At 41.8% G+C, this 17,222-nt stretch overlaps 1 protein-coding gene across 1 annotated transcript in view; it reads left to right on the forward strand.

Annotated features, from left to right (window-relative positions):
- The window catches only part of UROC1 (urocanate hydratase 1), a 35,883-nt gene extending 20,285 nt beyond the window's left edge, over positions 1–15,598 (forward strand). The window contains exons 14-20 of the mRNA XM_054281088.1: positions 196–317; positions 4,772–4,842; positions 5,751–5,849; positions 6,242–6,341; positions 9,534–9,615; positions 14,761–14,860; positions 15,444–15,598. Of these exons, the coding sequence (XP_054137063.1) occupies positions 196–317; positions 4,772–4,842; positions 5,751–5,849; positions 6,242–6,341; positions 9,534–9,615; positions 14,761–14,860; positions 15,444–15,584 (715 nt within the window). The 3' untranslated portion in view covers positions 15,585–15,598. The remainder of the gene's footprint in view (positions 1–195; positions 318–4,771; positions 4,843–5,750; positions 5,850–6,241; positions 6,342–9,533; positions 9,616–14,760; positions 14,861–15,443) is intronic.
- Positions 15,599–17,222: the final 1,624 nt, after the last annotated feature.

Below are 17,222 nucleotides of genomic sequence, written 5' to 3' on the forward strand. Positions count from 1 at the left end.
CAATGGATGGCTCCATGTAACAGCACTGTTTAATTTCTCAGTTAATGGTCCTTGATGCTTCTGTTTAGATTAGTGCACTGAAAATGTTTCAAATTCTTCCGTCTCCAGCTAATGAAAGAAAAAGCACTGCTAGCAGCCAGGATAAATAAGGAAAGAATTTCAACTATCTCTTAATGAAACATGTTCTCTTCCCAGGGACATTTTTTCCCTGGGATTTGGGCCATTCCGCTGGGTTTGTACCTCAGGTGACCCACGGGACCTTGCTACCACTGACTCCATTGCCATGGCAGTGCTGGAGGACTCCATCCGCCAGGGAGGTGAGAAATCATCCCATACACCCCTGGGGGCTTTGGAGACAACAGGAAACCCAGAGTTGGAATGTGTGCTAGCTTTGGCTGGAAACATGGAAAATAGGATCCTCAGGTTCCATGTATGCAGGAAGTCTTGCTGCTGTCTAAACTCCTAGTAGAAGTGCAGCCTCATCAGAAAACCACCATGGATGTTGATCCCAAAGCAATTTTCTATTTGTTGCAGGTGTTTTTAAACTTTGTTGCCTCGAAACCTTAAGGCAATCAGTATTTTTCAGCATCAGGTCTCCAAGAGTAATTTAAGGAGTCAAATTTCTTTGCCTCTGTCTCACAGGTAAATGAGGCATGAAAGAGGCTTTCAAGATGTTAGCAAGGAGATCAGTGACAGGAAACCCAGGTTTCCTGGGTGTGGTGCTCCATCCAGTGTCATTTTTTTGTGATTACAATTTTGAGATCTTTTTTGTCATTTGTTAATAGATTGGCAGCTATTTCTACTGACTGGTGGAACCAGTTTGGAACACCTGCATGGCTCTGTGTGCTACTCTAGGAATTGCACTCTTCCACATCCCTGAAACTGGACTATTGCTGATATCCCCTGCTTATGAATGGAACTGAGACAAAGCTAATTTTGTCAGCAAACATTAATCCTGGTGTCCCAGGATGGAGAGGAAGGCTCTACCCCTTTCCCTACCCTTGCATTTACCAAACAGTAGGGTCAAAGCCTTGTCACTGTCCCCAAGCACTGAAATCCTCAGCTCTTCTGTTTTGAGCACCAGATTTTGTGCTTTCCAGAATCACCAACATAATCCTTGAATTCTGAGGAACTCTTCCAGATCAAAAGGAAAGGGATCAGAAACCCAAACCATATTTTGAGAACAAGAGCTTAATGATTTTTTCCCTGGTAATATTGAAATACTTGTTGCTTTTTTTCATGACAGACATAGAAATACAAAGAGAAGTGTGGACATTTTGAATGCTCTCCTGTTTGTTCAGGAAGAATCAGCACTGGGAGAACACTGGGTCATATTTTTGAAAAGGATATACCCTGTTCAGATGTCTCTCATTTGGAATAAAACTACTCTTATCTTCCCATGACGTAAGGCTGGTGTCCAGCCTCCTTTTCCTCCCAAGAGGTGAATTATTGGTACAGTGGGTCTGACCTTGCAAGGTCCTTGGTTCTGTCTATTCTCCTGATCTTTCCTTAGGAGTCATTTTCAAGAAATAACACTTGGAGCATGAGTTGTGTTTAAAGCAAAACCAGCTCATTGCAATAACTCAGAAGTGCCTGCTCTGTTCTGTGGGTATTGAAGCTTCCATGTTTTTAAGCCTGGTCCCTTGGCTTTATTGAAGGGATGGTGAAATCCATTACTGTACTGCTGGATCTGTCTTCAGAAATCTGCAGTAATTTTTCTGCCATGCACTGCAGATTCCAGAAATCTTCTCTCAGGACTGAACCCTTGTATGACCTTTGGATGATTTGCAGTGCAAGGCTGGGGAATAATTCAGTTATTCTGTGTACAGGAGTGTGTGGGTGTTTATATAGATGTAATGTAAAGCTGGGGAGAGAAGTCTCTTGCACAAACAAAAAGCATTGAACAATTGCTTGTATATTCTTAATTTAAATGAAAAAAAATTGCATATAAAAAATCCCAACAGGTGAAAACAGGCTAAAGGGCAAGGCTACTATTTGATTTGTTGTTAAATTTTACAGGACAATGGGAATTTGATTAATAGAGAAAGAAAAACAATTTGATCAGAAAATAGACATTCATGCATATATATTCTTGAATAATCCACTTGCAATCCACTTTTTATGGGGCTTGGGTTTGGACCAAATTTTAGGGTCTGGATAGCCTCATACACATACATATCTGAAATCTGAGCCTGCCTTTGACATTTATGAAAGAATCTGTTCTAAAACTTAGTAAAAACTCTATAGAGCTGAACTCTGTTGCATTCCAAGTCTAAACTTTTAACTTGGCCTTCAGTCCGCTGTTAACCATTCTTCTTTTGTGGAGATGAATTTCTTTCAGATTTTGTGAGATTTATGTAATTTTATTATCTGCTTCTGCTTCTAAGCTACCTGAGCTTTTAAAAGGGCCTTTGCATGAGAGATGCAGCACTGATGATTGAGGTGTAACTTGTTTTTAACTCTGTGGTAGTTTGAAGGCTGAGCTGATGCAGAACAATGTAAATCTCTCTGAGGGAGCCAGTCTCTGTGCTCCTTGGGACAATTCCTCTGGATACACAATGCTTTTCAGTATATTTTAAACCCTAGGTGTGTACAAGGGCCTATGAAATACCAGAAGCAATATAATTGCTTGTCTGACTCCAAACCACATTCCTGTTGGGATGGGAAGGTGGAGGCAGCAGTTTAGCAAATGAGATACATGGAGTTACTATAAAGTCTTTCTAAAAAAAAATTGTGAAATTTTTTCAATTGCAGGATTAAGACTAAATAAAAGGGAGTATTCACCACTTCCCCAGGGATAACTGATGAAATCCAACTGTTTATTGGGGCTGGCTGGAAGGGACAGATGTGCTGGGTTGGGATAGGTCCATGTAGCCAGTATTCTCATCTGACTTCTCATCTGTAGATCTTTTCCTCTGTAAGATCTTCTCTGTAAGTATGTGCACTGTGAACTACAAAATATGCTAAGTATTCTCTGATGGAGCTTATAAAAGTGATGGAAAGGAACCCATCCCCTTTTGTTTTGGTTTTGTTTTGTTGGGTTTTTAGAGATATTCCAATGAATTCCCATTACACATCTATGGCAACCTAAGTGAACAGTGCCCATCACCTTCTAGAGGCTGCTTCCCTAAAGATTCTGAGTGGCAGCACAATCCTATTAGGACAGCACTAGCAGCTGTTTCATCTTTCACTCCCTGCAAAGTGAAGTGCTGACATGTTAATCCTCACTGCAGAGTTTAGGAGCTATCACTTGGAGCCAGCCCCTCGAGCACTGACAGGTCTCCTTAGGATCATTAAAGCTCTTGGTATGGAAGGCCTGCCTCTGCAGGAATGAGCATATTTTTCATTTCCCTTGAACAATGAGTTTAACACAGGTTCACTGTAAGCTTCTAACACTTTCCTCTTTCCTTTTTCTAGTTTTACCCTGCCTAACTGCTGTCATACTGCCTAATGCAGCAGCAGTAGCCCAAACACTCTTCTCAGGGACAATTTCAAGTTAGCAATGTGCAGTTTCTCCAGCTTGACTTTGAAACATAAGTTATCTGTATGTTATAATTTGCCATGAAAAGGGGTGAGAGCTGGAGAGTAACAGAACATTCTGTCTTGACATCTGCAGAGATGATTGCCTTGAAGCTCCAGGGCATGAACAGGTCCCTGTGCTGTCCCTCAGCTGAGCCCTGGGAGCTGAGTGTGACTCAGGGCAAGGTAATGTGGCACAGCTTGGCCTACAGAGAAAGAGCTTACAGACAGTAACTTCTTCAGTCACTGTAACCCCATCTGAGCTGCAAAACCTCCTAAATGAGGACAGCAAAACACCTCTGTCCCATTGCTTACCCCTTATCCCTTTTGTGACTCACTACAGATGGTGCTGTGCCTCTGGAGGCAGCTGATTGTGCTGAGGTCACCATGTGACTGATATGTGCCATATTTCACTGTCTTTCACTTGAGATATTTTCTTGTTCCTTTTTAGTTTGGCTGATTGAGATAGAATGAGACAGATAGAAATGAAAAGAGAAGCTGGAGAATGCGAACATATAGAATTTAATATTATATATATAATTGACATTACATATACTTGTCTTCTTAGGTAACATATACATCTAAGCAAGGTGTAGGCTGGATTTATGTATAAAGTAACCCCTGAATAATAAATTTTCTGGTGCAGTTTTTGTTCCATAGAAATGTGAGGCAACAAACTTCTTCATTGGATAAAAGGCTTCAATTTTATCTTGGTACACATTGTACAGAATAACTGCTGTGCTGTAAATCTGTATCCCAGATATGGTGTTCATTGGTGTAATTTATCCTCAAGTGTGTGTTGCAAGCTGCTTCTGAGAATTTCTGCTGGCTGCCTCAAAGGAGTTATTCACTATGTGGTACAAGACTGGATTGCAGTACCCAATGTCATGGAGTTTGATGAAACAACTAATTTAGCAAAGATTAGTAGTAGATTGGGATTAAGTAGGCAGTAAAACAGGTGACCAAAAATGGATGGTACATGTAAACCATATTTCATTTTAATTTAGTTTGCTGAACATCCAAATGGGAGTTACCATTCCAGCTGTGCCCTGAGTGGCATCCTGTACCTTTCTCTAAATAACAAAGCAGTTGCTGCATCAGCGGCACAGAGAACTTTATACAGCATTTTGTATATGCACGCTTGTATCTGAGAGCACAATGTGACTCCCTAGTGCTGCCAGATGAATTAAAGTAAATTTAGAACACGTTGCATTAATTTCAAGCTGTGTTTTCCCTTGTTTTCTCTCCCAAGTGAGCACATCTGTGAAGCAGCAGTACCATGACAACATCCGCTGGATTCGGGAAGCCGGCAGGCACAGCTTGGTGAGTGCACAGCCTCCTGCAGCAGATGGGCTGCTCCTGGAACTGAGTGCTGGGGTGAAAAGCAGGGATGGACAGGAATGGAAACACAGTCTGTAGCTCTTTGGGCTGACAATTGAAACCCTTCTCTTCACAGCAGGATTTAAGGTTGAGCTGAAGCAGGTCTTCCCCTTCACTTTCTCATCTGGAAATGTTAAAATAATCCAGCAATATCTACTTTTGTACCCAGAGTGAAACATATCTGTGATTCACCCTCCACCTCAGTTGTAACCACCTCTCTTTGACAGTGCTATTCAAAATATTCCTCTTGGCATGGCTGTGGACCAAGCTCCTCACAGGTGCAGTCCTCAAACCCTTTCCAGAACAGGAGACAGGGTTGAAGATCTGCCATCCTTCTGCCCTGTGGGAAGCAGGACACCAGTGGATCATCCTTTGGTTTCCTCTTTGGGCAGGCTCTCCCTGTGAAGCCAACAAGTGATGCTGTAGAGCTCATTGTGCTCTCCCAATCTGGAAGCACAGCAGAGCTGTGCAGGACAGATGTTCCTTGCCACATTTCATTTCTCTTCCAGCCCACCATCTCCAGTTCCAAACCTCTGCTTCTCAGCTGCTGGTTAAGGGATTTGTTGATAGGGGGATTATAGCCTAGCAATCAGGTTAAATTAAAAAGTGGAATTTACTGGGCAGTGGCAGCTGAATACAGAAATACATCTCATGGATTGTGTGAGTGAAGATAAAACTAAGTTCAAAGAGGGTTTTTAATTTTTTTTTCTGGAAGCTGGATGTTGGTGAAGAAATAATCTGCACTTTCTTCTATAGAAGGAAAAGGGTCACTCCTGTGACTCCATTCATCTGGGACCTGCAGATAAGCCAGTGGCAGAGAACCTTATCCCTCTGTCACTTTTCTTTTCCAGGTCGTTGGCTCTCAAGCCAGAATCTTGTATTCTGATCAGAAGGGTCGTGTGTCCATAGCTGTGGCTATTAACAGAGCCATTTCTGAAGGGAAGATTAAGGTTTGTCTCTTTTGTCTTGATTTGCTCTGCTAATTGTGTTTAATATCTGAGAATGGGGAGGCAGGTGGGAAAGGAGAAAGCTTCAAGCCCTAAGAACAGCAGAAGTGTTTGTCATTTACATGGGGCCAGCTTGTGTTAGAGCTCAGTCCTCTCTGCCTGCCACAGGAGAGAGGTGGCTTTAGAAACTCCTGGAAATTTTTGTTTCATGATGAGACTGTCTAATTTTCTGTTTGGGCATCTACAAGCACCACATATCATTCTGTGATTTGCAGAGAGCACAAAGCAGGGACTGTAACTCCTTAGCAGGGCCCCAAATATGAAGACTTAAGATAGAAGTGAATTGAGCAGATAATGGTCCCCAGTAGCAGTGTCTTCTCCTTGGCTTTTTCCAGGCTCCAGTGGTCCTCAGCAGAGACCACCACGATGTGAGTGGGACTGACAGCCCTTTCAGGGAAACATCCAACATTTATGATGGATCAGCCTTTTGTGCAGGTCAGTGCAACAGCTGAGGCTTGTCTGCCTGGGCCAGCAAGGAAATGGCTTTGAAACAGAAATGGCTTTTTTTTTAATGCAACATTTTTAAAATGTTTTTGTTTAAAAAACACCCTTTAATCCCAATTAATCAGATTTCCTGAGAAGCTTTGTGGGATTTAACAATACAGACATGAATGTGGAGCTGGTTACATAGGAGAGGTCCTGAACACTGCTGGAAATTCCATGAGAGTGCACCAGATGTATCTGAATGCAAATGGAGAGCAGTCTCAGAGGATTGTATCTTCTGCTTGATTTTAATTTGGAATCTCACTATTTCAAAAAGTTGATTTGATTACAGCCTGATTTCCTTGGAATCCACAAACTCAAAATCAGGTCTATAATAATATTTTGCTGAAAGCAAAGAGGTTCACAGCTGTTTTCATTCCATTGCCCGAGGACTCAAGAAAACAGTCTGGAGTTTCTGAAAGGAGCTTTTCTGGTCATGAGGCAATACTGATAGTAAAGGCATAAGAATAAAAGCCAGGCCTTGCTGCTCACTTCAAGTCTCACTGTGGGCAAATGTAGATTTGCTCTACAAAAGGAGCTTTTAAATCTGCACAAATGACCTGAGCTAACCAGACTCTGCTTTTCAGTTTGTGAAGCCATCTTTTAGAGAAATAAACCCAAGAAATATCAGGTTGGAGACCTAAAAATGGATAAAGCACTAAGCACTTTTTAATCCTAAATCTTCCTCAATTTTCCATCTGTAAAGTGGAAATTAGGGTAATAGCTCTAGCCCCGTGGTGTTTCTCTATGTCAGGAGCTACAATCACAAAGAGGTGTGAGATTGGAGGATCTGCTGCTGTAGAAGGAGAAATTATGATAGAGGAAGCTGAGCATATTGAATTACTTCCATTATGGGAATTCATAATAGAACCAAATTATGGCTAAATTTCAAGGAGAGAAGTTCCCTGTTAACTGGATTTTCTGGTGAAATTAGGCTCTTAACTGTGTACATCAGTGCCACTTCAAGGCTTTCTGAGCATGTTGGCTCGTTCTAATAGGGCAAATAGACAGATGCCTTGAATAGTGCTTGTTTCTGACAAGCTGAGAGAAAATGGTGCAGCTGCACAAAGAACAGAAATTCAAAGTAATGTCTCCATCTTAGCAACAGAAGTAATCATCAGGCAATGCCCTCAGAAGAGGGCAATAGAAACAAGGCTTGCTAAACCCCGTTGCTTATCATGCTTTCTGATTTTCTTTGCATTTTGTGATTTATGTGATACATCTGCCTTCTTCAAGGGCTTATCTAAAGCCTGTTGGCCACTGATATCACTGGTCTTTAGAACCCAGCCTAAATCTGTTTTACCAGATGAGCCTCTGGAGGCAATAAAAGAACATCACAGTCATCCTCTCTCCTGTCTATCCTGTTGTTCTAACACAACTTTTGAACTGGTTCAGGTTAAATTTTGCTCCTCTTTAACACACAGGACATTTCCAGGATGTATGTTTGTCTCATTTTGTTTTAAATACCTCAGCCTGATGGGTCATTGCTGCTCTGCAAAGTGTATTTCAGCACAGACATCTGCAGCCAGTGACCTTCATCAAAGCCAAGGAGCAGCAAGTTATTGCATTGTTAGCTCACTCCTTGTCCAAGCTCCACTCTTATCAGGCCAGTGGCTGAGGAGAAAATCTGTACATTATACAAGATGGAGATTCAGATCTCTCCCATTCAATCTCGACAGCACTGTAATTATGATAATTGCATTCTTAAAGTGACATAATGTCAGATAAAAGATGTCATAATGGGGCTTTTGAAAGGGTTTAACATAGATTAGCACTCAAACTCATTTTTCCATCAGGCACATAACTGTGGGTCTGCAGATGTGGATGGTGGAGATAGCACTGTTTTTCTTATTTTTCCTGTTAAAAATATGGCAAAATATGTATTGAATTTTTCCTGAATTGAATCTAGATGTTTTCAGTAAATTTTACTCTTATTCTCTATGTACACCTCTTTCCACCTCTCTGGGTATATGCTTTAGCGCCAACTGCAGTGAACATACAAAATTCTTGTGAACAATTGGAAACCATGCATTAATCAAATTGTATTTGTTTGCAAAATTATATTTTTTGGGTTTGTTTTTTTTTTTCTAGACAAACCTCCTTAGGGGCTTCAGCAACTTCTGTTCAGGGTAAAATTCCCACATGTTCAGAGAATTGGGGTGGATATAATTTTTATCCCAACTTTGTCCCCAAAATGCACCTCCTTATCTTTAGGCTGCCTTTCTGCACAGGGCTGAAGTAATTCTGCCCTCCAATCTGAAAGTATTTCAGACTTGTGAGAACTGCAAGGTGTGTAGTGTTCCAGGTGTCCTGCCCATTTTGAATCCACACACCTGGATGTATCCAGCCTGTTCTTACATGACAAGGTACCCCAAAGGAGTGCATTCTATTTCTCTCCAGCCTGAAGTATCTCAGAGCTGAAGAGTGGCAGCTCCTTGAGCTGCCTGTGTGGGAGCACAAATGCAGGAATCACCAGCACCCTCATAAATCACAGTGTAAAACTGGCATTTGTTCCCTCTAAAGTCAGGGCAGAGTGGAAGACAAATCTCTCTTGCCTGTTACTCCCAGGACTGAGATGTTCGGCACATGTCATGTTCATGTTTTCTGAAAAATCCCTTCACCCAGGATTTTTCTCCTGAAAGGGAAGATGAGAAGCCTCAGAGAAAAAGGAAAACAATTCTTATCTAATTTGCTTTTCCTGTGTTTTGCTCCTTTGGAATGTGTTTGGAGATAGTTTACCCAACTATTATTTAATTGGGTTTCTGCTGTGGGTTGTTTTCACTCATTGGGCAACCAGTGCCAAGCAGTGTCGGGACTCTGGAGAGAGTCACGAGTTTTCATTATCTTTTTAGCATTCTGTAAGTATCCTTTCTGTATTCTTTAGCATAGTTTAGTATTCTTTAACATAGTATCATAAAATAATAAATTAGCCTTCTGAGAAGATGGAGTCAGATTCATCATTCCTTCCTGCCACGAGGGTCCCCACAAATACAATAAGTGTATATCTGTGAGAGAAGCTGTGAGTAAAACTGCCTCCAACCCTGCCTTCCCACAGCCCCAGTGGAGGTGTTGGTGGGAGGAGGGAGAGCACAGCACACAAATGAGTGTGGCCCATGGGCAGTAACCCCTTTGCTCTCCCCCCAGACATGGCAGTGCAGAACTTCGTGGGAGACGCGTTCAGAGGAGCCACCTGGGTCGCGCTGCACAACGGGGGTGGCGTTGGCTGGTGAGAGCTGGTTTGTGTTCCTAAGGCTGGGCTCTGAATCCTGCCCCTACTGCTCTGTGTGTGTGGGGAGGAGAGACAGAACTGCTGAGAAGACGTGTGGTAGCAGAGGAGAACTCTGTTGTGATGGTGGGAAGGATGGGCTTGGCATCAAGGACTGAAAGGACAAATCATAAAGCAAAGTATGGTGCTGTATGACTCTTTTTCTAATTAATGCTCATATGTCCAGGAAAAGTGTTTTGAACACTGGCCACAGCACAGTTTGAAGAACTTAATTTGATGGACAAGGACAGTCTGCTGTGGTTTTTTTTTTCCACCATTGTCTTCACACAGGCACAGCCAGAGTGTCAGTGGATGGATTGTGTTCAGGTCTCCTCTCAAGCTGTATTTAAACCTGTGACCTTAGGGACCCCAATAGAAGCGCTCCTCTGCTGCAGTGCATGAGGGGTTATTGGGACAAACCAGCTCAGGTGCCAGCAAACCCCCAGATTTTCTCTCCCTGCTTCTGCCCAGTAGCATTAAAAACCACAGCCAAGTAAGGACTGAACTAAACACCACCTCCACTTGACATGCAGAGCTAGGACAATTGCTTAGACTGAAAAGCAGTGTGAAAGAAATATTCTATATGGAGATGGAAACTAATCTCCATCTGCCACTGAAAGGCTACCTGGGTTGGCAGAGCTGCAGGAAGTGGGAAAGCCTGGCCACACTGCAGTCTTTACTTCTGGTTTGTACTTTCCAGCATATTCCAGCCAAGCCTCTCCCATTTTACAGTCATGTCTTCATTTGGTGGTGTCAGCAGTCAAAAGAGGCACAACCTTCTGTTAAATACTGTGGTGGTGAACCCTCATACTTCCCTGTTTCAAACGGTGCTGGAATATGCCAAGAACAGCAAGCCAAAGAACTTGTAGCAGATGTTATCCTCAGAGACGTTTTATGATAATTGTTATTCATCTGGATGAGCTGAATCTAGAAAATATCCCTTCAGGTCAGTTAAGAACTCCCTTGCTGTACTCTTAATTCCTTTGATTTCTGTGACATAAATACTGCATAGAAGGGTGCAAGAGAGCAAAACTGAACAATGGGAAAAGAAAGCTTTGAGGACTTAAGCACATAGAGTGAAGATTTGACTTTTCTGATTTCAGTGATGAGGACCCACAGCCATGATTTCATTCACAATTTCCATAATTCTGAATGGAAAACACATACCAGAATGTCTCCCTGCTCTGGTCATCTCAGTATGAGGCTCCAGAGGTAGCAGCAGACAAGATCTGTCCTCATTTCCTCAGCTGAATTTGACCTTTTAAAATATCTGCTTATGAAATACCAGCAAAGCAAATCACTTTTCAAAACATGTTGTGCCAAGTATTTGGGATACTTTAATGATCATTATCATTATTATAAATGCTGAAATAATTGCTTATGCCACAAATATTCTGTGCATTGAAGATGTTGAATTCAAAGGATACAAATGATCCTACTCCTTTCTGGTCTCTCTAAGGACAGTCCTTCCAGGACACTTTTAGCCCTCTCTGCCATTCAATGACAGCTTGGCTGAATGGTGAGACTGCCCTTAGCTCTAGAAAACTGGCCCTGACCACACTGCAATTTCAGTTTACTATTTCAGTTACTGTTTAGCTGTTTTGTAACTGGAGTTAGATCATTAAAAGAAACTTTGCCCCAAGGCAGAGCAGATTTATGCTGTAATTTATGTAAACCATCAGAAAATTAGTATGTGGCTATTCACTAAAATCAAAATATCTCTGGAAAAACAGGGTTTGGTTCTCCTTTTTGTCATTTCCTTTGGCTGCTTGGGGGCTGAACAGTATCTGCTTGCCTTGTTCTTGGAGCAGCACAGCCCTCTGTGATTCAATTGCTGTGCCTCAGTGCAGAATGCAGGGCCTGGAGATCAGGTGTGTGTCTGCAGAGCCTCCTCAAGCCCCATGCTGAGGCTCAGCTGTGGGGACCCTGTGGTGTCACTGAATGTCCTGGCCTGCAGAGCCCCAGAGCCAGGCCAGGCAGGGGCTCTGCTTGGCTCAACTCAGGTGGCACCACCTGCCAGGTGAGAGGGCTGCACCCCTTTGCCTTCTGAGGAGACACAGGAGTAATTAAAAGGGGGCAAAAGAAGAAAAACAATCCCCAGCCATAAAAAATTGCTTTCTTTGCCTGAGAAAGATAGATGCTTTTAAGTTTTTTACCCTGTTTTGCTTTTACTCTCAGAGCCTTTTCTGGGGCACTAAGAATCCACCTGACTTTGCCATAAAGAAATCTCCATGTCTTTCATAAACTTTTTGTCATCAGCTGATTTGGACATGTGAAAGCGAAAGTTTACTACATGTATTTATAAACAAAATTACATGTGATTAGAGTGAAATCCTGTTGTTATTGGCAAGGTTCTGCCCTGGGAATTCAGAAATGAGTGATTGCACTGTGTTTAGCTGCCAGTCCTTCCTGCAGAGGCTGGACTTGCCTGGAACTGCTGGCAGATCTCTGTGTGTTCCCTTTGAGACTGCACAAGTGCCTTTTACATGCTTTATTTTCTGTTACAGCCTTGTGGGACAAGTAGAAAAGGCAGGATTAATATTAATTTAGCTGGAATCTGCATCACATGTACTCTGGGAGAGACTTAAGATTAACATAGTCTTGACTATAATTACAGCAAATGGTTGTTATTCATTTTTTGCTGCCTGTTTGTTTGCAGCAGAATGTTTATTAGCACAGAGCCTGGATAACCTGTAGTAACAAAAAGGCAGAAGCAATTTAAGAATCCATCTGCACTGTTGACAGTGTGACATCTTGATTGTGAGAGAGGCCTTTTTTTCTTTGATCATCTTAGGAGGAGACATCTGGAAATTATAGGAGGTAGCTTAGGTCAAAATGCCACATGTTTCTTTAATTACCTGAAAATGTGACCCAATGCTAATGAAGGCAGAGAAAAGTTTTTCTAGAAAATCTATCATAACAAACCTTGGCATTTAATGTAGCAGTGGTTTCAGGCAGTAGAACAGATCCTGGTGAGTGATTCTGACTTGCACCGGAGTAACTCTATGGAAATTGATGGAAAGGCTTTAAATGTACCTTTTAAAAGATAAATTTAAAAATTTAAATTTACATTTTTAAAGTGCAAGTAGATCAGATGCTCCTTGTTCATGCTTAAGCTTCACAGGATGATCTTTGGGATTCTGTGGACAGAGAGAATTTTTGCCACTGAAGGAACATCATCTTCCTCTATGGAATACCTTTATAAAACACTGGTCCTGAGGTTTCTGTGGCTTTGGACTCTGACAGTAAAGAGTAGTGCTCTGTTCTTTGGCCTGTGTACACAGGAGCAGCAGAGTATGGTGGACCAGCTGGCCCTGGCACAATTACATTTGTTGTCATCCAGTCTGGTCCCCTCTTTTGGAGAGGACAGTAACAACATGAGCTATTCAAAAAGTAGAATTTGCAAGAAATACAGATGTTTGGTTGTTTGCACTCATAGCCAGATGAAACTAAGAGCAGAACTAGTGAAAGACTTGACACAGTAAAAACATCCTGGGAATTGAATTTCAGGCTGAAAAGAGTTGACAGTGTCAATCAAAAAGAATAATTTTATTTTGAAGAGTCAGATCTTACAATATTCAAACATCTCAATTGAAAATATGACTTTGTTTTGAATTTTCCAGTTAAAAAACCTATTTAATTTAGTGATGTTCTGCGGTGAGAATTGTCACTTTTAAGACAACTCTGCCTTTCACAGAAAATGCATTTGTAATAGTGACATATCTGATAATGGAAAAGTGGAGGGAATTCAGAGAATGAATTTGATGTGATGATGGTGAGAGCAAGGAAGTCAGGGCTCCAGATGAGCTCTGTGATTGGGTCCTACTTAACACACAGGTACTGTATGTGAGTAGTGGTAGAAATGCAATTAACATCACATGAGTAACAACATTCCATTGAAACTGAGAAAATGTGAGCTCTAGTTTCAGGAAGTAGATCTCAGGTTTGTGAGGCTCTAGCTTAGCCTCAATTCCCTACTTCCTCAGAAGCTCAAATTACTGCTAGAAAATACACATTAAGAAGCAATTCCTTCCTGGAATGGAAGACTCTCAACTCCTATCTGATTAATGGGCATGTCTGATGTTGTTCTATGCAAATTTTGTAAACTTATATTAACTATAAAACTCAGAGGACAAAATCCTGCCTCCAGGGATTTCCATTAGTGTCTCATACTGTGTGCTGCTGTATGATGTGCCCTGTCCCTCAGGTATTGCTGATGCTGAGCTCCAGTGCCAGAACTTTCCCAGATTTACAGCAAGATTAATCTCCCAGCTGCATCCACCACTATTCACCATATGCCATGGAATGGGAGCTGAGCAGGCCAGACTCTGAAGTCAGACAAGATGTTTTGATCTACATGTTTTCCCTGTCCTTTAAAACCAGACTGTTATTTCTCCCAAGAATAATCTGTTCATTTTAACATATTTCTGTTCTTCTCCTGCCAATAAGTCTGCTTCCTGTAAAGTTGGCACTGCATGTCTTTAAACATCTCTGTATCTCATACAAAATGAATGATGGTTTTGGAAATGATTGAGGCAGATGTGCATTAAGTGGTGGCTAACACTTTTTTAATAAAATGCTTATGCTCTGTCATTTGTCCCAAGAGAATATAAATAGATCCATCTGCCTGCTGCTGTAAGCACACTGCCACCCTCACGATCCTGGCTAGATGTAGTGCAGCAAACATGAGGAGCTGAACCTTTAAAAACACCCTGAGACAGGTAAATCTCTGGCCCATCAGACCTGTTAACCTTTCTCCACCTGATTTTATAGCCAGTACAAGTGCAGGACTCAGGAGATACAGAGCAAGCTCAATTTTTGGTATCCCTGCTTGGAGCAGATCCTGACTCCCAGCTGGGTGTTACAAGAAAGGTGGATTAGGTTTGCTGCAGGTCAGGAAATTAGGCCTTTGCCTGCTAAACACTCTTTTTCTTTTATCATAAGTATAAAACATCACTGATAGTCTCTTATTCAGAATAATATCTGTATTCTCATCCCTCTTCTTGCAGTACAAAAAATGCTGTAAATTTTTTCCTGAAAAAATTCTGTAAATTTTATGGTATTGGTTTGAATTATTTTTATTTGATTCTCTTACATTTTTTTTAGGGGTGAAGTGATCAATGGGGGATTTGGCCTGGTTTTGGATGGGTCCAAGGAAGCTGAAGAACGAGCTAAGATGATGCTCAGCTGGGATGTTTCCAATGGAGTAAGCAAAACTCATATATGTATACTTTATTATTAGGGGTTTTTTTTGGGGGGGGGATCTTGATTGTACACAGATCAAAATATAGAGTTTTGCTGATGGAAAAGGGGTTTATGATTTCTCTGGCTGTTGGTAGAATTTCATCCTTACATGCTGGCAGAGAATTTGGCTCTTTGATTTCATCGTTGAAAATGCATTGATGTGACATTTTCCTTTTAAAATATTTATCCCACTACAAAAGCATTGACTGCTTAAAATGATACTGTTATCCAAAGCTAGTTCTAGTTTTACAGAGCTGGGATGGAGTGCACAATTATTTTTGATGAGAGAGTTTTGTAAGTTTACAAGGTACCTGGCTCTGCCAGTGTTTATCGCTCCAATGTTATGCATGGAAAAGTACCACATCCACCCAAATACTACTCATAAAAATGAAGTATTACAAAACTTACTTGCAAAATCAGAAGGGAAATTAAAACCTGGCAGAGGGTTGAAGGATTTATTGTCATGAGTTGGGCGCCAGTTTTTGCACAAACATGTGGCAAGAGGAAAGTCTGATTTTTGCACCCTCCGTTCTGCTGTCTGACAGGTCGCCAGGCGCTGCTGGTCGGGCAATGCCTTTGCTTATGAAACCATCTGCCAGGCCATGAAGGAAAATGGCTCCCTGAGAGTGACTCTCCCTCACCAGGTGCTGGATGAGAACATCCTGGAGCAAGCCCTGAAGCATTAGTGGTACTCCGAGTGCAGTGCTGCTCCTGCAGATATATTTGATGTTGATTACTTGATGGCTTGTTTTGCTCTCTGGCCAAATGATAAAAGCCTTGCAAATGTCTGTTTCATGTGAGTTCTTTTTTTCCTCTCTAACTTATTAATGGGACAAATCTGTTTGTGACAGGTCCACCAGGAACAGTCTTTTCACTGACACATTTGGAGAAATGTTTGCAGTAACTGTTCATGATGGGAAAAGAATGGGATTTTTTTCCCTAAAAATTAAATGGGGAAAGAATTCCTCAACAACAAAACAATCACTTATTCCTGATAATATATAAATTAATGTGTGTACAAAAGTAATTCTTAGCTGTCCTGTCTCATGCTCAGCCTGGTCCTTGCACAGCACATGACACATTCATGTCCATTCTGACACACACACAGTGGCAGCAGTCCCTTCCCCTGTGGACTGGCTCTGGAATTTCCCTCAGCCTCCTGGCACTGTGTCCATCATCTCTTGGAATGGAAAGGGGTGTTACACACACAAATCTGCCTGTGCTGCTGCCACTGTGAATCTCAGGAGTTTCTGAGTTTCAGTGAGACTCAGGACTGTGAAACACCAGCCCTGCTGGAGCCCACGGCACCCACAGGTGAGCACTCTGCAGATCTGCATTGCCTCTGCTGCTAAGAAAGAGTTTATTTTGAATCATGAGTTCTTCACTCTGTTCACGTACTGTGTCTCTCTCCAGATGAACAGAGAGAGTCTGGCATGTGCTTGAAACTGAGCCTTCTGTGAGGTGCAATCTGCACTTGGTAGGAATTGCTTTACATTATGGAAAAAACCTGCCCCCATTGCCAGTCCATATGATTGAGATGGGAGCAGTTGTCAGGCAGATTTGACAGCCTTTGCTTTGACATATGTTATGCATTACCTTATTAATAATCCCAGTGGACTAGGTCCAAAGTTAGGGTATTGGTATTATGGGAAACCACTCTAATCTCCATAGCCCAAAAACACTGCTGGCTCTTGCTTTGTCAAGAGGAACAACCAGAAAATACACTGGCTTTTCTTGCACCAAAGACTGTAGAGCTGTTCCACAGACTCATTTTAATTCTGAGTTGAAAATGCCCCATAGACAAGGTGTTGAAGAAATATTTATCACAAATTCTTCACCTTTGTATTATTCAGTACTGAGGTACCTGCCAGCGTGTTCATTTTTACATCCCAGGCACAAAAGGAACCTTATTTTTGTCCTAGTAGCCTTACTGCCCAGAGGACATAACCTCACCAGTATAGCCATGTTTAATGTCTCCCTGGGAGTTTATACTCTGCTGCCTGTAGGGACACATAGAACCCATTGGATGAGTGCTATAAACAGCTATAAGCTGAAATTCAGATTATGAAATCTATTAGTGAGGCAGCATGAATTAAGGCAAAATGGGCTACAGGGAGGCAGTGGACTGGTGAGCAGTTGGTCTTGTGTATGACTACTCACTGGAGTTTATTTCACTGTGTAGTCAAACACAAGTGTATGTTTAAATCTACTTTGGTCTTTTAACTGCAAATCTCAAGCATTTAACAAATGTGAACTGGCTGGGGTTTACAATACCTTTGAGAGGGCACAGGGAAACATTAACCTGTTGCTGTCAGGGATGAAAT

Source organism: Melozone crissalis, unplaced genomic scaffold, assembly GCF_028551555.1.
Source record: "Melozone crissalis strain CALT ecotype California unplaced genomic scaffold, PUWL_Pcris_2 ptg000029l_1, whole genome shotgun sequence".
Taxonomy (NCBI): Eukaryota; Metazoa; Chordata; class Aves; order Passeriformes; family Passerellidae; genus Melozone; species Melozone crissalis.